Genomic DNA, 26256 nt, shown 5'->3' with positions numbered 1-26256 from the left:
TCTCACCCTCTCCTCCCCTCCTTCCCTCCCTGTGTTCTCCCTCTCTCTCACCCCTCCTCCCATGTTCTCCCTCCCTCTCTCTCACCCTCTCCTCCCCTCCTTCCCTCCCTGTGTTCTCCCTCTCTCTCACCCCTCCTCCCATGTTCTCCCTCCCTCTCTCTCACCCTCTCCTCCCCTCCTTCCCTCTCTGTGTTCTCCCTCTCTCTCACCCCTCCTCCCATGTTCTCCCTCCCTCTCTCTCACCCTCTCCTCCCCTCCTTCCCTCCCTGTGTTCTCCCTCTCTCTCACCCCTCCTCCCATGTTCTCCCTCTCTCTCACCCTCTCCTCCCCTCCTTCCCTCCCTGTGTTCTCCCTTTCTCTCACCCTCCTCCCATGTTCTCCCTCTCTCTCACCCCTCCTCCCATGTTCTCCCTCTCTCTCACCCTCTCCTCCCCTCCTTCCCTCCCTGTGTTCTCCCTTTCTCTCACCCTCCTCCCATGTTCTCCCTCTCTCACCCTCTCCTCCCCTCCTTCCCTCCCTGTGTTCTCCCTCTCTCTCACCCCCTGCTCTCACCCCTTCCATCCATTTGTTCTCTCCTCTCTCTCACCATCTCCTCCCCTCCTTCCCTCCCTGTGTTCTCCCTCTCTCTCACCCTCCTCCCATGTTCTCACCCTCTCCTCCCCTCCTTCCCTCCCTGTGTTCTCCCTCTCTCTCACCCCTCCTCCCATGTTCTCCCTCTCTCTCACCCTCTCCTCCCCTCCTTCCCTCCCTGTGTTCTCCCTCTCTCTCACCCCCTGCTCTCACCCCTTCCATCCATTTGTTCTCTCCTCTCTCTCACCATCTCCTCCCCTCCTTCCCTCCCTGTGTTCTCCCTCTCTCTCACCCTCCTCCCATGTTCTCACCCTCTCCTCCCCTCCTTCCCTCCCTGTGTTCTCCCTCTCTCTCACCCCTCCTCCCATGTTCTCCCTCTCTCTCACCCTCTCCTCCCCTCCTTCCCTCCCTGTGTTCTCCCTCTCTCTCACCCCTCCTCCCATGTTCTCCCTCTCTCTCACCCTCTCCTCCCCTCCTTCCCTCCCTGTGTTCTCCCTCTCTCTCACCCCCCTGCTCTCACCCCTCCATCCATTTGTTCTCTCCTCTCTCTCACCCTCTCCTCCCCTCCCCTCCTTCCCTCCCTGTGTTCTTTCCTCCCTCTCAACCCTCCCTCCCCTTCCCCTGTCTCCTCCCTCTTCATGTTTCTCTATCTCTCTCTCTCTCCCCCTCTTCATGTTTCTCTCTCTTTATCTCTCTCTCTCTCTTCATGTTTCTCTATCTCTCTCTCTCTCTCCCTCTTCATGTTTCTCTATCTCTCTCTCTCTCTCCCTCTTCATGTTTCTCTCTCTTTATCTCTCTCTCCCTCTTCATGTTTCTCTCTCCCCCACCCATTCATCCCTCCCTCACAGTCTCTCTCTGCCCCTCCCAGTACACCTTGCCAGGAATATGTCAAAACTGTGAGAACAAGGACTGCCCAAATACTTCTCTAGATCATAAAGATATGTTCCAAAAGAGGGAGGGAAGAGGGAACAGGAAAATACACATTTGGTGTTATGAAACCTAGAGCACTATTTGCAGCAATAGAGAGTGATAGGAGTGAGAGTTGGGTGTGATGTGGCCTTAGGGTACTTTTAAATGTGAGAGATGAGGGCGGGACTTAGAGAATAATAACGAGAGGTGTATTATCTGAGCCGGGATCTGTTGGTGACCCCCCTCCCTCTGCTTTTGTAAATAACTCTGAATAGCAACAATAATAATAGGGCTTGTTAGAGAGTTAGAGCAGCATAGTTTTCATCAAATCAAATGTTATTTGTCACATGCGCCGAATACAACAAGTGTAGACCTTACAGTGAAATGCTTACTTACAAGCCCCTAACAAAAATGTAGTTAAGAAAAATAAGTGTTAAGAAAGTATTTACTAAAATAAACTGAAGTTAAAAAATAAGTAAACAGAATTAAAAGTAAACCAGAAAAAAACTGAAAAATAACAAATAATTAAAGAGCAACAATAAAACAACAGTAGCGAGGCTATATACAGGAGGGTACCCGGTACAGAGTTAATGTGCGGGGGCACTGGATAGTCGAGGTAATTGAGGTAATATGTACATGTAGGTAGAGGTACAGTGACTATACATAGATAATAAACAGAGGTCCTGGATGGCAGGAAGCTTGGCCCCAGTGATGTACTGGGCCGTTCGCACTACCCTCTGTAGTGCCTTGCGGTCGGAGGCCAAGCAGTTGCCATACAAGGCGGTGATGCGACCAGTCAGGATGCTCTCGATGGTGCAGCTGTAGAACCTTTTTGATGATCTGAGGAGCCATGCCAAATCTTTTCAGTCTCCCGGGTCTCTCAAATCCTTCAATGTCTCTATTGCAGTGTAGTAGAGCAAAATCCAGAAAAAATCTGCAAATCATGAAATGGGATGTTGTGTTTTTTTTTGTGTGGCTCTTTTGATGATTTCTAATTCCTCTGATGAATGCAATTTTGGAGGGCTCAGGTGTGTCACGTGGGGTGTTTGCGCGTTCGATCTCTCACACGGCGTGTTGACTTTGAGAAAAACACACACACACACACACACACACACACACACACACACACACACACACACACACACACACACACACACACACACACACACACACACACACACACACACACACACACACACACACACACACACACAAACACACACTCTCTGTTTTTGATTTACTTAGAATACATTTTTGGTCATGGTAATACGGGTCCGTTTTAGATTGTATTACTAGCTAGCAGTGTCAGTTGACCTGAGTGGAATTTGATCTTCATGAGTTAATTCAATCAGGCCGTCTTTGATTAGTAACACTCTATTCCCTACGTTGTGCACTACTTTTGATGGGCCATGGTCAAAAGTAGTGCACTATGTAGGGAATAGGGTGTCATTTGGGATGCTTCCTTTGACACTGCAGATTCGGTAGATCTGCGTAGTTGCCTTGTTAAAGTAACTCCCTTTAGCTGGACTGGCTGTGCTTGTTGTTGAGGCTTAATGTACCAGCAGTATATGAATAGAATCTACATCTCATAGCTATGATCTGATTCATATCTAGAATTACGTAAAGTACGGTATATTTCATTTCGAAAGCATGTGCATTCTTGGAGAGGGACAGAGGGAGGGAGAGGGACAGATGGACAGAGAGAGAGAGAGAGAGAGAGAGAGAGAGAGAGAGACAGAGAGAGAGAGAGAGAGAGAGAGAGAGAGAGAGAGAGAGAGAGAGAGAGGGAGAGAGAGAGAGAGAGAGAGAGGGAGAGAGAGAGGGAGAGAGAGAGAGAGAGAGAACATCTTCATGTAATTACAAGGGGTGGGATGTACGAGGAGTTGACATTAATGAAACAATGGGTTATCTGTCCCCAAAGTGTGTGCTGGACTGTGTAGTGTAGGCTAGGTCTTGTCAGCATGTGTTGGACGGGACAGGCACTCACCCTGGCAAGTAAATGATGTAAACAAACCACTTTCTTACTTTCTTGTGTTGTATTTGTAGCGTACTTTGGATCGTTCCTCCCTGTCAAAGTGCTTTATATCTCAGAGCATTTCCTATTATTCCGTACGGAAATCCAAGAGACTCCATTTTGTATGATATTCGTATGGTATGTATTCTTTTGTGGATGTCCATTATCCATTTCTTATATGTTACGAATTGTAATTCGTATGAAATGTTATGAGTTGCATTTGTACAATATGTTACTAATTGCAATTTGTGCAATATGTTACGAATTTGCTAAAAGTACAACATTTTACAAATTTGCGAAACATATGATATGTTACGAATTCCAATTTGTTTCGGTCAACATTAGCTAGGCGGCTAATGCTAACATTAGCTAGCTAGTTAGCTCTAAAGGGTTAAGGTTAGGGTTAGCTAGCATGCTAAGTAGTTGCAAAGTTGCTAAAATGTAGTAAGTAGTTGAAAAGTTTCACAATTAGCAAAAATTGTCTGTGATGAGATTCAAAGACGCAACCTTTGGGTTGCTGAAGGCAAATATGAAAAGAGGGTGGTTGTTTGGGGTGGATAAGTGGGCGTATAATAGCATTATAAGAGGGTGGTTGTTTGGGGTGGATAAGTGGGCGTATAATAGCATTATAAGAGGGTGGTTGTTTGGGGTGGATAAGTGGGCGTATAATAGCATTATAAGAGGGTGGTTGTTTGGGGTGGATAAGTGGGCGTATAATAGCATTATAAGAGGGTGGTTGTTTGGGGTGGATGAGTGGGCGTATAATAGCATTATAAGAGGGTGGTTGTTTGGGGTGGATAAGTGGGCGTATAATAGCATTATACGCCCACTTATCCACCCCAAACAACCACCCTCTTTTCATATTTGCCTTCAGTAACCATCTGTCTTATGTAACCATACCAAACGTAACATATCATACTAATTTGAGTGTCCCCGGATTTACGTTTTTCTATGTTACGTCTAGGCTATGAGACCAGGTTGGATATGCAGCATAATTTTGTCTGTTGCATCACAGGGTTTAGCCATCACAGTTCATTTACAAAAAAATTGGCCTTCCCTTAATCTGTGAAATCAAAGGGTGGGACCCACTAATCCCTATCTGTAAGTCATACAATCCAGTATTATTTATGTGCTTTCACAACCTTGAACACACCCTGATGAATATGCCCAGCGAATTGACGATAGTTACAAATGTGGAGGTTTTATTTCACAACAAATAGTTGACAGAAAATAGCCTGTCAGCAGTCACACCAGGGCGCTACATAAAACATGGGGAATTACAGTTTGTTCTTACCTTGACTGAGCTATTTCTACACGGCCTGATGTGTACAAAAACAAAAACACGTTCAATTAAGGTTCAATAAAATAAACTAAAAAGTATATATATATATATATAAAAAAAAAAAGAGGTTTGGTTTATTTACGTGTGTGTGTGCATGTGTGCTTGTCTAAAGAATGGCAGCTACAGCCATCATTGTTCTCAGTATTGACATTGTGAGGTGCAGGCTGCAGGATCAGGCAGCTTCCCTCAGGGCAGGGTGTGGTCTCAGTCCAACTCCAACCAAATTTCCACATCACACCGCACAGGAGAAAAGGGAGGGGACCTGAGAGTTGGGTGGTTTTAAAGGACAAGGCAATACTACTCACCTACCCAGAGTTTTAGCGCCATCTATTGGACATTGCATATATCTTTTGCCATTGGATATATCTTGGACATTTCATGCATCTTGGACATTGCATATGTCTTGGACATTGCATATATCTTGGCCATTGGATATATCTTGGACATTGCATGTATCTTGGACGTTGCATATATCTTGGACGTTGCATATATCTTGGACATTGCATGTATCTTGGACATTGCATGTATCTTGGACATTGCATATATCTTGGACATTGAATGTATCTTGGAAGTTGCAGTGAGTGACAGGTAGAACATGGTTTTCGTAAAAACAAATATGTCAGGTGCCTTAAGCTTTGTACACATTTTAACAGGGTTTTCATTTTACAGATGTGAACGGTTTGCTGATGATATGCGAAAGCATGTTCACGGGTCAACAGTACTGATGTTATGTCATGTTTTGTTTTTCAGGAAAACCAAGGCAGAAACAAACCACACCAGAGCATAGACAGAGGACAAGAAAAAACAAAAGTATTTCACCTACTTAGAAATCACCTTAAGAAATACTATAGTCTTCCTTTGCATTTTATTTTATATTTCTTGTGGTTTTCTCTCTCTCTCTCTCTCTCTCTCTCTCTCTCTCTCTCTCTCTCTCTCTCTCTCTCTCTCTCTCTCTCTCTCTCTCTCTCTCTCTCTCTCTCTCTGCCCCCCCCCCCCCCCCCCACGTAAAGATCCGCCCATGAACTAGCTTAATGTTGTTGGTCTTGAAAGCGTCTTTGAGATGAAAGCGCCATGTAAATTAAATATATTATTATTATTAAAGGATGGCTGAGGAGGAGGAAACCAGGGAGGTGCTCTTCCCTGACTGGTCGGGTCCAGAGAAACAGGGAATGACCCTTGAGCAGTCAGGCGAAGGAGAGATCTATGTCAAAGAGGTGAAAATGGAGTCGCCTGCTGGACGCACTGGAAGAGTACACGAGGGTATGCAACGGAGTTAGAATTGCCCTTATGTACAGTATTAATTTTCTATAATACATTAACTTAATTGATTTCTACTGTTATTGAAGCTCCTGATATCTTATAATTTGCGTAAATTGATGTAGAGTAAGGTTTGATTAATCTACCTTTCTTTTTTTTTTAAATTTCGATTTTTGACTGAGGAATCTTAACACGGTATCAATGTCCTCTTGTGTCCTTCCCCTTAAAGGTGATCAAATTGTGGGCGCCACCATCTATTTTGACAACATGAGTTCCAAGGAGACGACGGAGCTCCTTAAGACCCTAAACAAACACAAGGTTGGTCTGAAACTACAGAACAAGGACAAGTCACCCTGCCGCTCCCCCATGGGCACTCTGTCACCCTGCCGCTCCCCCATGGGAACTCTGACGTATGAAGGGAAGGGGAGGTTTGGAGGCTCCAGCCAAGACAGTATCCTGGTATGTAGCTATGTTTACTGTGCAAGCAATTTTAAGTGTATTTACCTGTGTGGTGGTATTGCGGAAAAGATTGGGATTTTACAGGATTTTATTAAACTTTTCAGTGGCTTTTACGTGAACACTAGGGTTGGGGGTCAATTCTATTTAACTTCCAGTCAATTCAGGAAGTACACTGGAATTTCAATTCTCTTCAATGGTTTTAAAATTAGGAACATTTAGATTTGTAATTAGAATTAGGTTTACTTTCTGAATTCACTGGAATTGAAATAGAATTGACCTCATCCCTGGTAAACACAGACTTTTGGAATTCAGACTTGTCTCAAATGATCAATACCTCTTCTCAAATAGACTAAATTCCATAATCGAATGTTCATACTGTACATTTTCAGCAGCAGTATTATTCCCTAAATATAATACATTTATGAATTACTGATTTCACCTTCTTTTGATGAGAACAGAGTGGGGATGATGAAGATTACAAGAGAATATTTTCCAAGAAGATTAAGCCCCGGCTGAAGTCTGAGGATCTGGCGGAGGGCGTGGACGTCCGTACGGAGCGCCACAGCAGCACCAGCACTGACGGCAGCACGATCACCACCATCACCCGTCGCATCACTACCTACACTGTAGACATGCCAGAGGGCGTGGACGAGCAGCTTGATCTAACCAGCCCAGAGTTCAAAGGGCAACGGTACGAGCAGTCAGGAGGGGGCAGCTCGTCTCAAATACGAGTTTTACACGGAAGCGGAAGCCCTTCAGGTATAGGAGGTGGATCGGAGGGGGGTGATTTTGAACTAGGAGGTGATGGTGTTTCTTTCACTGGGCCGGATGTAACTAGCTCCTCTGAGAAGCACTGGAGCACTGGAGGGGTGAAGACCACCACTGTTACAAGGCAGATAGAGGGGGGAGATGGTGGAGCAGCAGGGATCAGATTCAAAGGATCTAGCTTTGGGATGCCCGGGGCGAAGGGTCAGCGGGAGTTCGGCCTCTATAGAGGGGGTGAGCAGGGAGACGGGAGCTTTCAGGTTTCAGGTGACTCAGCTGACTACCAGGCAGGATCAGTCAATGTCACGGTCCCTGGAAAAACAACAAATATTTCATCCAGCTCCATATCAATGGGTAAAGGGGAGGTGAGAGGAGTAGACGTTCATTTGCCTGGTAGGGGCAGTGCAGACTGGAAGGGTAGGGCCGGAGGTTCAGTACCTGGAATAACCATTAGTGATCAACAGATGAGAGGGCCTGGGAGCATAGGTCTCTCCAGAGGCAACCAGGGTGGGGTTTCCTTACCCAACATGCCAGGCATTGATACAGGCTTGAATGGGGGCAAGATATCAACAGACATAAGAGCGCCAACACTTGACATCAATACCTCAGGCATGAAGGAGTCTGGCTCAGTGCAAATGTCTGTCAAAGAAACAACAATGGAAAGCAAACTCAAAGGTGGCATCAAAATGCCGTCATTTGGACTGAACACTGGAGGTGCAGACGGCGATGGAGATGTTAAACTACCGAAGGTGAAGGGTAGTGTAGATGTATCGGTACCCGGGGTAGATGTAGATTTATCAGGCGCATCTATGAATATGAAAGGAGGAAAGACGATAGGTGGTGTTTCCATCAAAGCACCCAAAGTAGACATTAAAGGTTCAGGTGTTGATATAGAAGGTCCAGAAGGCGGTTTCAAGATACCCAAAGTAAAGATACCATCATTTGGAGTCAGAGGAGCCGGACTTGAGGGTCCTGGTGTCGATGTCAACCTACCAAAAGCTGACATTGACATCAAAGCTCCCAAAGTAGACATTAAAGGTCCATCAATATCAGGACCAAAGATCTCAATGCCCGATGTGGACTTCAATCTGAAAGGCCCAAAGGTGAAGGGAGATTTGAATGTATCAGTGCCAAAGCTAGAAGGAGACATCAAGGCTCCCAAAGTAGACATTGAAAGGCAAGATGTTGACGTTGAAGGATTTGAAGGCGGATTCAAAATGCCAAAGATAAAGATGCCCTCATTTGGAATCAAAGGATCCAAAGTTGAGGGAGATGTTGATGTCAAACTACCTAAAGGTGACATTGACATCAAGGGACCTAATGTTAACATCAAAGGTCCAGAACTTGACTTCGAAGGCTCTGATGGGAAAATCAAGGGTCCAAAATTCAAGATGCCATCAATGTCAGGCCCAAACATCTCAATGCCTGATATGGACATCAATCTGAAAGGTCCAAAGGTGAAGGGAGATGTGTCAGTGCCAAAGCTGGAAGGAGACATCAAGGCTCCCAATGTTGACATTAAAGGTCCATCAATATCAGGACCAAAGATCTCAATGCCCGATGTGGACTTCAATCTTAAAGGCCCAAAGGTGAAGGGAGATTTGGGTATGTCAGGAGACCTCAAAGCACCCAAAGTAGGCATTGAAGGTCCAGATGTTGACATTGAAGGTTCAGGAGGATTTAAGATGCCAAAGATGAAGATGCCCTCATTTGGAATCAAAGGATCTAAATTGGAGGGTCCAGATATTGATGTCAACCTACCAAAAGCTGACATTGACATCAAGGCTCCCAACGTTGACATTAAAGGTCCATCAATATCAGGACCAAAGATCTCAATGCCCGATGTGGACTTCAATCTGAAAGGCCCAAAGGTGAAGGGAGATTTTGGTATGTCAGGAGACCTCAAAGCACCCAAAGTAGGCATTGAAGGTCCAGATGTTGACATTGAAGGTTCAGGAGGATTTAAGATGCCAAAGATGAAGATGCCCTCATTTGGAATCAAAGGATCTAAATTGGAGGGTCCAGATATTGATGTCAACCTACCAAAAGCTGACATTGACATCAAGGCTCCCAACGTTGACATTAAAGGTCCATCAATATCAGGACCAAAGATCTCAATGCCCGATGTGGACTTCAATCTGAAAGGCCCAAAGGTGAAGGGAGATTTGGGTATGTCAGGAGACCTCAAAGCACCCAAAGTAGACATTGAAGGTCCAGATGTTGACATTGAAGGTTCAGGAGGATTTAAGATGCCAAAGATGAAGATGCCCTCATTTGGAATCAAAGGACCCAAAGTTGAGGGAGATGTTGATGTCAACCTACCTAAAGGTGACATTGACATCAAGGGACCTAATGTTAACATCAAAGGTCCAGAACTTGACTTCGAAGGCCCTGATGGGAAAATCAAGGGTCCAAAATGCAAGATGCCATCAATGTCAGGCCCAAACATCTCAATGCCTGATATGGACATCAATCTGAAAGGTCCAAAGGTGAAGGGAGATGTGTCAGTGCCAAAGCTGGAAGGAGACATCAAGGCTCCCAAAGTTGACATTAAAGGTCCATCAATATCAGGACCAAAGATCTCAATGCCCGATGTGGACTTCAATCTGAAAGGCCCAAAGGTGAAGGGAGATTTTGGTATGTCAGGAGACCTCAAAGCACCCAAAGTAGGCATTGAAGGTCCAGATGTTGACATTGAAGGTTCAGGAGGATTTAAGATGCCAAAGATGAAGATGCCCTCATTTGGAATCAAAGGATCTAAATTGGAGGGTCCAGATATTGATGTCAATCTACCAAAAGCTGACATTGACATCAAGGCTCCCAACGTTGACATTAAAGGTCCATCAATATCAGGACCAAAGATCTCAATGCCCGATGTGGACTTCAATCTGAAAGGCCCAAAGGTGAAGGGAGATTTGGGTATGTCAGGAGACCTCAAAGCACCCAAAGTAGACATTGAAGGTCCAGATGTTGACGTTGAAGGTTCAGGAGGATTTAAGATGCCAAAGATGAAGATGCCCTCATTTGGAATCAAAGGACCCAAAGTTGAGGGAGATGTTGATGTCAACCTACCTAAAGGTGACATTGACATCAAGGGACCTAATGTTAACATCAAAGGTCCAGAACTTGACTTCGAAGGCCCTGATGGGAAAATCAAGGGTCCAAAATTCAAGATGCCATCAATGTCAGGCCCAAACATCTCAATGCCTGATATGGACATCAATCTGAAAGGTCCAAAGGTGAAGGGAGATGTGTCAGTGCCAAAGCTGGAAGGAGACATCAAGGCTCCCAAAGTTGACATTAAAGGTCCATCAATATCAGGACCAAAGATCTCAATGCCCGATGTAGACTTCAATCTTAAAGGCCCAAAGGTGAAGGGAGATTTGGGTATGTCAGGAGACCTCAAAGCACCCAAAGTAGGCATTGAAGGTCCAGATGTTGACATTGAAGGTTCAGGAGGATTTAAGATGCCAAAGATGAAGATGCCCTCATTTGGAATCAAAGGATCTAAATTGGAGGGTCCAGATATTGATGTCAACCTACCAAAACCTGACATTGACATCAAGGCTCCCAACGTTGACATTAAAGGTCCATCAATATCAGGACCAAAGATCTCAATGCCCGATGTGGACTTCAATCTGAAAGGCCCAAAGGTGAAGGGAGATTTGGGTATGTCAGGAGACCTCAAAGCACCCAAAGTAGACATTGAAGGTCCAGATGTTGACATTGAAGGTTCAGGAGGATTTAAGATGCCAAAGATGAAGATGCCCTCATTTGGAATCAAAGGACCCAAAGTTGAGGGAGATGTTGATGTCAACCTACCTAAAGGTGACATTGACATCAAGGGACCTAATGTTAACATCAAAGGTCCAGAACTTGACTTCGAAGGCCCTGATGGGAAAATCAAGGGTCCAAAATTCAAGATGCCATCAATGTCAGGCCCAAACATCTCAATGCCTGATATGGACATCAATCTGAAAGGTCCAAAGGTGAAGGGAGATGTGTCAGTGCCAAAGCTGGAAGGAGACATCAAGGCTCCCAAAGTTGACATTAAAGGTCCATCAATATCAGGACCAAAGATCTCAATGCCCGATGTGGACTTCAATCTGAAAGGCCCAAAGGTGAAGGGAGATTTGGGTATGTCAGGAGACCTCAAAGCACCCAAAGTAGGCATTGAAGGTCCAGATGTTGACATTGAAGGTTCAGGAGGATTTAAGATGCCAAAGATGAAGATGCCCTCATTTGGAATCAAAGGATCTAAATTGGAGGGTCCAGATATTGATGTCAACCTACCAAAAGCTGACATTGACATCAAGGCTCCCAACGTTGACATTAAAGGTCCATCAATATCAGGACCAAAGATCTCAATGCCCGATGTGGACTTCAATCTGAAAGGCCCAAAGGTGAAGGGAGATTTGGGTATGTCAGGAGACCTCAAAGCACCCAAAGTAGGCATTGAAGGTCCAGATGTTGACATTGAAGGTTCAGGAGGATTTAAGATGCCAAAGATGAAGATGCCCTCATTTGGAATCAAAGGATCTAAATTGGAGGGTCCAGATATTGATGTCAACCTACCAAAAGCTGACATTGACATCAAGGCTCCCAACGTTGACATTAAAGGTTCATCAATATCAGGACCAAAGATCTCAATGCCCGATGTGGACTTCAATCTGAAAGGCCCAAAGGTGAAGGGAGATTTGGGTATGTCAGGAGACCTCAAAGCACCCAAAGTAGGCATTGAAGGTCCAGATGTTGACATTGAAGGTTCAGGAGGATTTAAGATGCCAAAGATGAAGATTCCATCATTTGGAATCAAAGGACCCAAAGTTGAGGGAGATGTTGATGTCAACCTACCTAAAGGTGACATTGACATCAAGGGACCTAATGTTAACATCAAAGGTCCAGAACTTGACTTCGAAGGCCCTGATGGGAAAATCAAGGGTCCAAAATTCAAGATGCCATCAATGTCAGGCCCAAACATCTCAATGCCTGATATGGACATCAATCTGAAAGGTCCAAAGGTGAAGGGAGATGTGTCAGTGCCAAAGCTGGAAGGAGACATCAAGGCTCCCAATGTTGACGTTAAAGGTCCATCAATATCAGGACCAAAGATCTCAATGCCCGATGTAGACTTCAATCTGAAAGGCCCAAAGGTGAAGGGAGATTTGGGTATGTCAGGAGACCTCAAAGCACCCAAAGTAGGCATTGAAGGTCCAGATGTTGACATTGAAGGTTCAGGAGGATTTAAGATGCCAAAGATGAAGATGCCCTCATTTGGAATCAAAGGATCTAAATTGGAGGGTCCAGATATTGATGTCAACCTACCAAAAGCTGACATTGACATCAAGGCTCCCAACATTGACATCAAAGGTCCATCAATATCAGGACCAAAGATCTCAATGCCCGATGTGGACTTCAATCTGAAAGGCCCAAAGGTGAAGGGAGATTTGGGTATGTCAGGAGACCTCAAAGCACCCAAAGTAGACATTGAAGGTCCAGATGTTGACATTGAAGGTTCAGGAGGATTTAAGATGCCAAAGATGAAGATGCCCTCATTTGGAATCAAAGGACCCAAAGTTGAGGGAGATGTTGATGTCAACCTACATAAAGGTGACATTGACATCAAGGGACCTAATGTTAACATCAAAGGTCCAGAACTTGACTTCGAAGGCCCTGATGGGAAAATCAAGGGTCCAAAATTCAAGATGCCATCAATGTCTGGCCCAAACATCTCAATGCCTGATATGGACATCAATTTGAAAGGTCCAAAGGTGAAGGGAGATGTGTCAGTGCCAAAGCTGGAAGGAGACATCAAGGCTCCCAAAGTTGACATTAAAGGTCCATCAATATCAGGACCAAAGATCTCAATGCCCGATGTGGACTTCAATCTGAAAGGCCCAAAGGTGAAGGGAGATTTGGGTATGTCAGGAGACCTCAAAGCACCCAAAGTAGGCATTGAAGGTCCAGATGTTGACATTGAAGGTTCAGGAGGATTTAAGATGCCAAAGATGAAGATGCCCTCATTTGGAATCAAAGGATCTAAATTGGAGGGTCCAGATATTGATGTCAACCTACCAAAAGCTGACATTGACATCAAGGCTCCCAACGTTGACATTAAAGGTCCATCAATATCAGGACCAAAGATCTCAATGCCCGATGTGGACTTCAATCTGAAAGGCCCAAAGGTGAAGGGAGATTTGGGTATGTCAGGAGACCTCAAAGCACCCAAAGTAGGCATTGAAGGTCCAGATGTTGACATTGAAGGTTCAGGAGGATTTAAGATGCCAAAGATGAAGATTCCATCATTTGGAATCAAAGGACCCAAAGTTGAGGGAGATGTTGATGTCAACCTACCTAAAGGTGACATTGACATCAAGGGACCTAATGTTAACATCAAAGGTCCAGAACTTGACTTCGAAGGCCCTGATGGGAAAATCAAGGGTCCAAAATTCAAGATGCCATCAATGTCAGGCCCAAACATCTCAATGCCTGATATGGACATCAATCTGAAAGGTCCAAAGGTGAAGGGAGATGTGTCAGTGCCAAAGCTGGAAGGAGACATCAAGGCTCCCAAAGTTGACATTAAAGGTCCATCAATATCAGGACCAAAGATCTCAATGCCCGATGTAGACTTCAATCTTAAAGGCCCAAAGGTGAAGGGAGATTTGGGTATGTCAGGAGACCTCAAAGCACCCAAAGTAGACATTGAAGGTCCAGATGTTGACATTGAAGGTTCAGGAGGATTTAAGATGCCAAAGATGAAGATGCCCTCATTTGGAATCAAAGGATCTAAATTGGAGGGTCCAGATGTTGATGTTAACCTCCCAAAATCTGACATTGACATCAAAGTGCCAAAAGTTGACATTGAAGGTCCAGAACTTGACATTGAAGGCCCTGATGGTAAAATCAAAGGTTCGAAATTCAAGATGCCGTCAGTTTCAGGACCAAAGATCTCAATGCCTGACATGGACTTCAATCTGAAAGGCCCAAAGATGAAGGGAGATGTTGATATGTCAGGAGACCTCAAAGCACCCAAAGTAGACATTGAAGGACCAGATGTTGACATTGAAGGTTCAGGAGGATTTAAGATGCCAAAGATGAAGATGCCCTCATTTGGAATCAAAGGATCTAATTTGGAGGGTCCAGATATTGATGTCAACCTACCAAAAGCTGACTTTGCCATCAAGGCTCCCAAAGTTGATATTAAAGGTCCATCATTATCAGGACCTAAGATCTCAATGCCCGATGTGGACTTCAATGTAAAAGGGCCGAAGGTGAAGGGAGATGTGGATGTGTCATTGCCAAAGATAAAAGGAGACCTCAAAGCACCCAAAGTAGACATTGAAGGACCAAATGTTGACATTGAAGGTTCAGGTGGAATTAAAATGCCAAAGATGAAGATGCCGTCTATGTCTGGCCCCAAATTGTCAATGCCTGATGTTGATTTCAGTCTCAAAGGACCAAAGTTCAAAGGGGGAGTTGAGGGAGATATGAGTACACCCAAAGCTGAATTTGATGGATTGGATATCCCAGTAGAGAGTCCTGACATTGCACCAAAGAAGTCTAAGTTCAAAATGCCAAAGTTTGGATTCAAAGGGCCCAAAGTCAAGTCTCCAGAGGTTGATGTAAAGCTAGCAAAAGCAGATATTAATGTCAAAGTACCGAAAGGTAGTCTTCCAGACATTGACCTTGATATTGGGGCTACCAGCCCTAAAGTCAAAGGATCCAAATTCAAAATGCCTAAATTTGGATTCAAAAGCCCCAAGGTAGAGATACCAGATGTAGATATTAACCTTCCTAAAGCTGACATTGACTTCAAGGGACCCAGTGTCGATATTAAAGGTCCTCATATTGACATTGAAAGTCCTGATGGCAAAATCAAGGGCCCAAAAAACAAGATGCCAACAATATCAGGACCAAAGGTCTCCATGCCTGATGTGGATTTCAACCTAAAAGATCCAAAGATTAAAGGAGATATCAATATACCAGTCCCCAAGATCGAAGGAGACTTCAAAGGTCCAAACCTAGACATGGAAGGTCCAGATGGTAAAATCAAAGGGACAAAATTCAAGATGCCATCCATATCAGGACCAAACATCTCAATGCCTGACATGGACTTCAACCTGAAAGGTCCAAAGGTGAAGGGAGATTTGGATATGTCAGGAAACCTCAAAGCACCCAAAGTAGACATTGAAGGTCCAGATGTTGACATTGAAGGTTCAGGAGGATTTAAGATGCCAAAGATGAAGATGCCCTCATTTGGAATCAAAGGACCCAAACTGGAGGGGCCAGATGTTGATGTCAACCTACCTAAAGCTGACATTGACATCAAAGCTCCCAAAATTGATATTAAAGGTCCAGAACTTGACATTGAAGGTCCAGATGGTAAAATCAAAGGGCCGAAATTCAAGATGCCATCCATATCAGGCCCAAACATCTCAATGCCTGACATGGACTTCAACCTGAAAGGTCCAAAGGTGAAGGGAGATTTGGATATGTCAGGAGACCTCAAAGCACCTAAAGTAGACATTGAAGGTCCAGATGTTGACATTGAAGGTTCAGGAGGATTTAAGATGCCAAAGATGAAGATGCCCTCATTTGGAATCAAAGGACCCAAACTGGAGGGGCCAGATGTTGATGTCAACCTACCTAAAGCTGACATTGACATCAAAGCTCCCAAAATTGATATTAAAGGTCCAGAACTTGACATTGAAGGTCCCGATGGTAAAATCAAAGGGCCGAAATTCAAGATGCCATCCATATCAGGCCCAAACATCTCAATGCCCGATGTGGACTTCAACCTGAAAGGTCCAAAGGTGAAGGGAGATTTGGATATGTCAGGAAACCTCAAAGCACCCAAAGTAGACATTGAAGGTCCAGATGTTGACATTGAAGGTTCAGGAGGATTTAAGATGCCAAAGATGAAGATGCCCTCATTTGGATTCAAAGGACCCAAAGTTGAGGGAGATTTTGATGTAAATCTACCTAAAGGCGACATTGACATTGAAGGTCCAGATATTGACATTGAAGGTCCAGATGGTAAAATCAAAGGGCCGAAATTCAAGATGCCATCAATGTCTGGACCAAAGATCTCAATGCCTGATGTGGACTTCAACCTGAAAGGTCCAAGGGTGAAAGGAGATGTCAATGTTTCAGTCCCCAAGATTGAAGGAGACATCAAAGGTCCAAATCTAGACATTGAAGGTCCAGATGGTAAAATCAAAGGGCCAAAATTCAAGATGCCATCAATATCAGGACCAAACATCTCAATGCCTGACATGGACTTCAACCTGAAAGGTCCAAAGGTGAAAGGAGATTTTGATATCTCAGGAGACCTCAAAGCACCCAAAGTAGGTGTTGAAGGTCCAGATGTTGACATTGAAGGTTCAGGAGGATTTAAGATGCCAAAGATGAAGATGCCCTCATTTGGAATCAAAGGACCCAAACTGGAGGGGCCAGATGTTGATGTCAACCTACCTAAAGCTGACATTGACATTAAAGCTCCCAAAATTGATATTAAAGGTCCAGAACTTGACATTGAAGGTCCAGATGGTAAAATCAAAGGGCCAAAATTCAAGATGCCATCCATATCAGGCCCAAACATCTCAATGCCTGACATGGACTTCAACCTGAAAGGTCCAAAGCTGAAGGGAGATTTGGATATGTCAGGAAACCTCAAAGCACCCAAAGTAGACATTGAAGGTCCAGATGTTGACATTGAAGGTTCAGGAGGATTTAAGATGCCAAAGATGAAGATGCCCTCATTTGGATTCAAAGGACCCAAAGTTGAGGGAGATTTTGATGTCAATCTACCTAAAGGCGACATTGACATTGAAGGTCCAGATATTGACATTGAAGGTCCAGATGGTAAAATCAAAGGGCCGAAATTCAAGATGCCATCAATGTCTGGACCAAAGATCTCTATGCCTGATGTGGACTTCAACCTGAAAGGTCCAAAGGTGAAGGGAGATTTGGATATGTCAGGAAACCTCAAAGCACCAAAAGTAGACATTGAAGGTCCAGATGTTGACATTGAAGGTTCAGGAGGATTTAAGATGCCAAAGATGAAGATGCCCTCATTTGGATTCAAAGGACCCAAACTTGAGGGGCCAGATATTGATGTCAACCTACCTAAAGCTGACATTGACATCAAAGGTCCCAAAATTGATATTAAAGGTCCAGAACTTGACATTGAAGGTCCAGATGGTAAAATCAAAGGGTCGAAATTCAAGATGCCGTCCATATCAGGACCAAACATCTCAATGCCTGACATGGACTTCAACCTGAAAGGTCCAAAGCTGAAGGGAGATTTGGATATGTCAGGAAACCTCAAAGCACCGAAGGTAGACATTGAAGGTCCAGATGTTGACATTGAAGGTTCAGGAGGATTTAAGATGCCAAAGATGAAGATGCCCTCATTTGGATTCAAAGGACCCAAAGTTGAGGGAGATTTTGATGTCAATCTACCTAAAGGCGACATTGACATTGAAGGTCCAGATATTGACATTGAAGGTCCAGATGGTAAAATCAAAGGGCCGAAATTCAAGATGCCATCAATGTCTGGACCAAAGATCTCTATGCCTGATGTGGACTTCAACCTGAAAGGTCCAAAGGTGAAGGGAGATTTTGATATGTCAGGAGACCTCAAAGCACCTAAAGTTGAAATTGAAGGTCCAGATGGTAAGATCAAAGGGCCGAAATTCAAGATGCCATCCATATCAGGACCAAACATCTCAATGCCTGACATGGACTTCAACCTGAAAGGTCCAAAGCTGAAGGGAGATTTGGATATGTCAGGAAACCTCAAAGCACCGAAAGTAGACATTGAAGGTCCAGATGTTGACATTGAAGGTTCGGGAGGATTTAAGATGCCAAAGATGAAGATGCCCTCATTTGGATTCAAAGGACCCAAAGTTGAGGGAGATTTTGATGTCAATCTACCTAAAGGCGACATTGACATTGAAGGTCCAGATATTGACATTGAAGGTCCAGATGGTAAAATCAAAGGGCCGAAGTTCAAGATGCCATCAATGTCTGGACCAAAGATCTCTATGCCTGATGTGGACTTCAATCTGAAAGGTCCAAAGGTGAAAGGAAATGTTGATATGTCAGGAGACCTCAAAGCACCCAAAGTAAGTGTTGAAGGTCCAGATGTTGACATTGAAGGTTCAGGAGGATTTAAGATGCCAAAGATGAAGATGCCCTCATTTGGAATCAAAGGACCCAAACTTGAGGGGCCAGATGTTGATGTCAACCTACCTAAAGCTGACATTGACATCAAAGCTCCCAAAATTGATATTAAAGGTCCAGAACTTGACATTGAAGGTCCAGATGGTAAAATCAAAGGGCCGAAATTCAAGATGCCATCCATATCAGGACCAAACATCTCAATGCCTGACATGGACTTCAACCTGAAAGGTCCAAAGCTGAAGGGAGATTTGGATATGTCAGGAAACCTCAAAGCACCCAAAGTAGACATTGAAGGTCCAGATGTTGACATTGAAGGTTCAGGAGGATTTAAGATGCCAAAGATGAAGATGCCCTCATTTGGATTCAAAGGACCCAAAGTTGAGGGAGATTTTGATGTCAATCTACCTAAAGGCGACATTGACATTGAAGGTCCAGATATTGACATTGAAGGTCCAGATGGTAAAATCAAAGGGCCGAAATTCAAGATGCCATCAATGTCTGGACCAAAGATCTCTATGCCTGATGTGGACTTCAACCTGAAAGGTCCAAAGGTGAAGGGAGATTTGGATATGTCAGGAAACCTCAAAGCACCAAAAGTAGACATTGAAGGTCCAGATGTTGACATTGAAGGTTCAGGAGGATTTAAGATGCCAAAGATGAAGATGCCCTCATTTGGATTCAAAGGACCCAAACTTGAGGGGCCAGATATTGATGTCAACCTACCTAAAGCTGACATTGACATCAAAGGTCCCAAAATTGATATTAAAGGTCCAGAACTTGACATTGAAGGTCCAGATGGTAAAATCAAAGGGTCGAAATTCAAGATGCCATCCATATCAGGACCAAACATCTCAATGCCTGACATGGATTTCAACCTGAAAGGTCCAAAGCTGAAGGGAGATTTGGATATGTCAGGAAACCTCAAAGCACCGAAGGTAGACATTGAAGGTCCAGATGTTGACATTGAAGGTTCAGGAGGATTTAAGATGCCAAAGATGAAGATGCCCTCATTTGGATTCAAAGGACCCAAAGTTGAGGGAGATTTTGATGTCAATCTACCTAAAGGCGACATTGACATTGAAGGTCCAGATATTGACATTGAAGGTCCAGATGGTAAAATCAAAGGGCCGAAATTCAAGATGCCATCAATGTCTGGACCAAAGATCTCTATGCCTGATGTGGACTTCAACCTGAAAGGTCCAAAGGTGAAGGGAGATTTTGATATGTCAGGAAACCTCAAAGCACCGAAAGTAGACATTGAAGGTCCAGATGTTGACATTGAAGGTTCAGGAGGATTTAAGATGCCAAAGATGAAGATGCCCTCATTTGGATTCAAAGGACCCAAAGTTGAGGGAGATTTTGATGTCAATCTACCTAAAGCTGACATTGACATCAAAGGTCCCAAAATTGATATTAAAGGTCCAGAACTTGACATTGAAGGTCCAGATGGTAAAATCAAAGGGCCGAAATTCAAGATGCCATCAATGTCTGGACCAAAGATCTCCATGCCTGATGTGGACTTCAATCTGAAAGGTCCAAAGGTGAAGGGAGATTTTGATATGTCAGGAGACCTCAAAGCACCTAAAGTTGAAATTGAAGGTCCAGATGGTAAGATCAAAGGGCCGAAATTCAAGATGCCATCCATATCAGGACCAAACATCTCAATGCCTGACATGGACTTCAACCTGAAAGGTCCAAAGCTGAAGGGAGATTTGGATATGTCAGGAAACCTCAAAGCACCGAAAGTAGACATTGAAGGTCCAGATGTTGACATTGAAGGTTCGGGAGGATTTAAGATGCCAAAGATGAAGATGCCCTCATTTGGATTCAAAGGACCCAAAGTTGAGGGAGATTTTGATGTCAATCTACCTAAAGGCGACATTGACATTGAAGGTCCAGATATTGACATTGAAGGTCCAGATGGTAAAATCAAAGGGCCGAAATTCAAGATGCCATCAATGTCTGGACCAAAGATCTCTATGCCTGATGTGGACTTCAATCTGAAAGGTCCAAAGGTGAAAGGAAATGTTGATATGTCAGGAGACCTCAAAGCACCCAAAGTAAGTGTTGAAGGTCCAGATGTTGACATTGAAGGTTCAGGAGGATTTAAGATGCCAAAGATGAAGATGCCCTCATTTGGAATCAAAGGACCCAAACTTGAGGGGCCAGATGTTGATGTCAACCTACCTAAAGCTGACATTGACATCAAAGCTCCCAAAATTGATATTAAAGGTCCAGAACTTGACATTGAAGGTCCAGATGGTAAAATCAAAGGGCCGAAATTCAAGATGCCATCCATATCAGGACCAAACATCTCAATGCCTGACATGGACTTCAACCTGAAAGGTCCAAAGCTGAAGGGAGATTTGGATATGTCAGGAAACCTCAAAGCACCCAAAGTAGACATTGAAGGTCCAGATGTTGACATTGAAGGTTCAGGAGGATTTAAGATGCCAAAGATGAAGATGCCCTCATTTGGATTCAAAGGACCCAAAGTTGAGGGAGATTTTGATGTCAATCTACCTAAAGGCGACATTGACATCAAAGGTCCCAAAATTGATATTAAAGGTCCAGAACTTGACATTGAAGGTCCAGATGGTAAAATCAAAGGGTCGAAATTCAAGATGCCATCAATATCTGGACCAAAGATCTCTATGCCTGATGTGGACTTCAACCTGAAAGGTCCAAAGATGAAAGGAGATTTTGATATGTCAGGAGACCTCAAAGCACCCAAAGTTGAGATTGAAGGTCCAGATGGTAAGATCAAAGGGCCGAAATTCAAGATGCCATCCATATCAGGACCAAACATCTCAATGCCTGACATGGACTTCAACCTGAAAGGTCCAAAGGTGAAGGGAGATTTGGATATGTCAGGAAACCTCAAAGCACCCAAAGTAGACATTGAAGGTCCAGATGTTGACATTGAAGGTTCAGGAGGATTTAAGATGCCAAAGATGAAGATGCCCTCATTTGGATTCAAAGGACCCAAAGTTGAGGGAGATTTTGATGTCAATCTACCTAAAGGCGACATTGACATTGAAGGTCCAGATATTGACATTGAAGGTCCAGATGGTAAAATCAAAGGGCCGAAATTCAAGATGCCATCAATGTCTGGACCAAAGATCTCTATGCCTGATGTGGACTTCAACCTGAAAGGTCCAAAGGTGAAGGGAGATTTGGATATGTCAGGAAACCTCAAAGCACCCAAAGTAGACATTGGAGGTCCAGATGTTGACATTGAAGGTTCAGGAGGATTTAAGATGCCAAAGATGAAGATGCCCTCATTTGGAATCAAAGGACCCAAACTGGAGGGGCCAGATGTTGATGTCAACCTACCTAAAGCTGACATTGACATCAAAGCTCCCAAAATTGATATTAAAGGTCCAGAACTTGACATTGAAGGTCCAGATGGTAAAATCAAAGGGCCGAAATTCAAGATGCCATCTATATCAGGACCAAACATCTCAATGCCTGACATGGACTTCAACCTGAAAGGTCCAAAGCTGAAGGGAGATTTGGATATGTCAGGAAACCTCAAAGCACCAAAAGTAGGTGTTGAAGGTCCAGATGTTGACATTGAAGGTTCAGGAGGATTTAAGATGCCAAAGATGAAGATGCCCTCATTTGGATTCAAAGGACCCAAAGTTGAGGGAGATTTTGATGTCAATCTACCTAAAGGCGACATTGACATTGAAGGTCCAGAAATTGACATTGAAGGTCCAGATGGTAAAATCAAAGGGCCGAAATTCAAGATGCCATCAATATCAGGACCAAACATCTCAATGCCTGACATGGACTTCAACCTGAAAGGTCCAAAGGTGAAGGGAGATTTGGATATGTCAGGAAACCTCAAAGCACCAAAAGTAGGTGTTGAAGGTCCAGATGTTGACATTGAAGGTTCAGGAGGATTTAAGATGCCAAATATGAAGATGCCCTCATTTGGGTTCAAAGGACCCAAACTTGAGGGTCCAGATATTGATTGCAACCTACCTAAAGCTGACTTTGACATCAAGGCTCCCAAAGTTGACATTAAAGGTCCGTCAATGTCAGGACCAAAGATCTCAATGCCTGACATGGACTTCAATCTGAAAGGCCCAAAGTTGAAGGGAGATTTGGGTATGTCAGGAGACCTCAAAGCACCAAAAGTAGGCATTGAAGGTCCAGATGTTGACATTGAAGGTTCAGGAGGATTTAAGATGCCAAAGATGAAGATGCCCTCATTTGGATTCAAAGGACCCAAACTTGAGGGGCCAGATATTGATGTCAACCTACCTAAAGCTGACTTTGACATCAAGGGACCGAGTATTGACATTTCACGTCCAGATCTCAACATCAGAGGCCCTGATGCAAAGTTATCCGGTGGATCCCTTGATATGGATAGTCCCAGTTTCAGTATTGACAAACCAGATGTCAAGTTTCCAAAGTTCAAAGGTCCCACATTTGGTATTAGGTCACCTGAAGTTGAAGGACCTGAACTGAATATTTATCAAGGAAAGATGGATGTGAAGGCACCTGAGGTTGACCTTAACCTAGGGGATGCAAATATCAAAGGACCTAAATTCAAGGCACCAAAGATCCATATGGGAGGCAAGAGCCCCAAATTAGATGTTAATTTGCCAGAGGTTGACAGTAGTCTAGAAGCCCCTGATGTCGACATTCATGTCAAAGGAAAGAAAGGCAAATTCAAACTACCCAAAATCAAAGGGAAGGCAAAGAAACCTGATGTTGATATTGACCTTGAAACTTCAGGTGTAGATTTAGATGTTGACTCTCCTGATCTTCACCTGAAAGGAGCAAAAGTAAAGAAACCCTTCTTTGGAAAACTTCATTTCCCCGATGTGGAATTTGATGTAAAATCTCCCAAAGTTAAAGGTGATGGCTCTCTGTCTGGTGGCTTGTCATCTGGGAGCCTACAAGCCAATATTGAGGCACCAGATCTAAACGTGCAAGCCCCAGATGTAAAAACTAAGTCTAACATAAAATTTCCAGGGATGAAAATCAAAGGGCCCCAGGTAAATGTACCTGATGTCGATGTAAATGTGAACAGGAAAAATCTGAAAGGAGAGGCAAGCCTTTCAGGAGATTTAAAAGGTCCTAAGATAGATATTGGAGGAGTGGGAGGAGGAGTTGATGTAGACTCAAATGTTTCAGGATACAGTGGACTACATTTCCCAGAGGGACATGTATCATTCCCCAAAATCAATGTTTCAAAGTACCATGGACCAGAGATGGGAGAAGATGTTGATGCAGGAGCAAGAGCAGGGGCAGGGGCAGCAGTGCGGGGTGGAAAGATTGATGTGCAGGCTCCTTCGGTTAGTGGTAGTTCGCCGAGCCTGGAGCTGCACAGTGGTGAGAAAGTAAAGGTCAAGATGCCAAGGTTCGGTTTTGGCAAGTCTAAAGCAAAGGGAGGTAGTGCAGCGGATCTTAGCTTCCAGGGGCCGGACGCAGAACTTGGAGCCGGTGGTCGTGGCGGCGTTAAGGGCTCCAAAGAGTTGAGTTTAAGTCATGGGGAGTTAGTAAGTGGCAAGTTGTCAGTAGAGGGAGGATCTGGGCTTAGTGTGTCCCCTAAGAGCAAGTCAGCCTCACTGGATCTTTTTAAGAAATCAAGGCATCGGTCTTCCTCTGTGGCGAGTGACGAGGGAGATCTGGCTGTGTCTTCCCCCTCAAGTCACTTAAGTGCTGAGGGTGGCGACATCTCTGTAGATGTTGGGAGGGCCAAGGTGAAAGGAAAGAAGTTAAAGTTTGGCACCTTTGGTGGTTTTGGCTCAAAGTCAAAGGGCTCATATGAAGTGCGACTGGGTGAAGATAGTGAAGAGAGAGTTGAAGTAAGTGGTGTATCTCTCCCCTCTAAAAAGTCTAGAATCTCTTCATCCTCCAGCAGCGACAGTGGGTCTAGAGGTGGTTTCCGTTTCCCAAAACTCGAGTTGTCTGTGTCACCAAAGAAATGATGAATTGTGAGGATAATTATAAACTACTACCCAATTGTCTGTTCCATGTACACAACACCCCTATCTGCTCAAGTTTTTAAAACTTGAGCAGATGAGTTCACATCTCATCTCAATGTAACATTACGTGTGTGTTATTCCCTTTGGACTTTCTCCACACATTTGTCTTATTACATATGGGGTAGATGACATTGTTCAGACTACAATTTAACTGTAAATAAGATCTGTATCTGTATTGTAATATTAAGTATTGTCTTTTGTACATAGTCAAAATTTATTACCATCTCACCAAATTCATACCAATAGTGCCTCACATGTTTAGTCCAAGTGTTGCATTGCACTCTTTTAAAATGCATTTAGTTAAGATTAGGTGTGGTATTTTTGTATCCAGGGGGGGTTTTATTGCACAAACATAGTTTAGATGAAATTGTTATTTTGAAGAAAAGTATGTTTATATACACAGACAACAACTACTTTTCATTTTTATGTATGAAATGATTTACATTTGTTTTGAAGCTTTGGATATATAATCGTTGCAGAAGCATATTTACTCAACATAGAGCAGGGCCCTGTATAACATTCTATCAAGAGTGACAATGCTATTAGAGACCATAATTGAAAATAAAAGCAATGTTTATGTAAACTATAAACTCTATTAACAGCTGTTATTAATCTTTGAGAGAGAGAATGTACTTTTTAAAAAATTTTTTTTTTTACATCCATTTCATTACTAGAATTTGTCCCTTTTTACTTCAACACATTTAATTTGAATTCTACTCAAATGGCAAAGTGGTCGAAATTGTAAAATAGAACAGCGTATGCTGAAGAATCCATTTGTATTTTTTAAAATTATTGTACAATCAAGAGATGTAATGTAAAGAAACAGAATAACAGAAGCAAAATTGTGTTTTTAATGAAGACATTGTATTACATTCAGGTGGATCACTCTCTCTCTCAATGTCTCTCTACTTCTCTCCCTCACTGTCTCACTTAATGCAAGTCTCTGGTGTTTGGTTATACTAAAGAAAATATATGACTATCATGAAAAAGAGTCACGCTGTATTACTTTTGCACCTTTAGAGGTAAACAAATATCTGCAATGTTAAATACAGAGAACGAAAGCTGAAAATGTCCTCGCTTTTATTTGATGGAGTTGGAGTTTTGAATACTATTTAGATCTATTGTGTTTCATTCTGCAAAATAAATCTAATAAACGGTTAAGATACCAATTGTGCCTGATTTATTTCATAACACTGTCTTCATCATCCTCACCCCATAGTTACCAATGATATTACACTGTCTTCATCATCCTCACCCCATAGTTACCAATGATATGACACAACCTAATGTGTTTAGACATACAGCAAATATACAACATGGAAAATCCCACATGAAGAACAAAGCTGTCAGGGAATCACACTGAGGGCCATTCGGGTACGCGGGCCATTCAGCCACACCCCGTGTGGCCTGGTCAAAAGTAGTACACTTTTATAGGGAATAGGGATCCAATTGAGGCCTTTGAGAGGGTCTGTATGGAAAGTGCATGATCCATGGCGATAACGTTGAAAATTTTAACAACGTTATTAATATGTGGAAAAGAGGAGTATGCAGAGTTGTGGTTAACTTATTAAGAAATAGCTATAAGGCCTGCATCCCCTATTCCTTATTATTCCCTACATAGTGCACCAGAGCCCTAAGGGCCCAGGTCAAAAGTAGTGCACTAAATACAAATTTTACATGCGTCAAATACAACAGGTGTAGATCTTACAGTGAAATGTTTACTTACAAGCCCCAAACCAACAGTG

The 26256-nt window shown here is 43.4% G+C and overlaps 1 protein-coding gene across 6 annotated transcripts in view; it reads left to right on the top strand.

Moving 5' to 3' along the window:
* Positions 1 to 25680, top strand: part of LOC129858514 (neuroblast differentiation-associated protein AHNAK-like) — a 44176-nt gene extending 18496 nt beyond the window's left edge. For 3 of the 6 annotated variants that reach the window (XM_055927808.1, XM_055927806.1, XM_055927807.1), the window contains 4 exons: positions 5586 to 5645; positions 5938 to 6095; positions 6322 to 6551; positions 7010 to 25680. In XM_055927808.1, the coding sequence (XP_055783783.1) occupies positions 5939 to 6095; positions 6322 to 6551; positions 7010 to 24454 (17832 nt within the window). In that variant the 5' untranslated portion in view covers positions 5586 to 5645; position 5938 and the 3' untranslated portion in view covers positions 24455 to 25680. The remainder of the gene's footprint in view (positions 1 to 5585; positions 5646 to 5937; positions 6096 to 6321; positions 6552 to 7009) is intronic. The other 3 variants (XM_055927811.1, XM_055927812.1, XM_055927810.1) reach the window with 3 other exon arrangements.
* Positions 25681 to 26256: the final 576 nt, after the last annotated feature.

The sequence above is a fragment of the Salvelinus fontinalis genome, chromosome 6 (assembly GCF_029448725.1).
Source record: "Salvelinus fontinalis isolate EN_2023a chromosome 6, ASM2944872v1, whole genome shotgun sequence".
Taxonomy (NCBI): domain Eukaryota; kingdom Metazoa; phylum Chordata; class Actinopteri; order Salmoniformes; family Salmonidae; genus Salvelinus; species Salvelinus fontinalis.
This window is presented reverse-complemented; position numbering and strand designations above follow the sequence as displayed.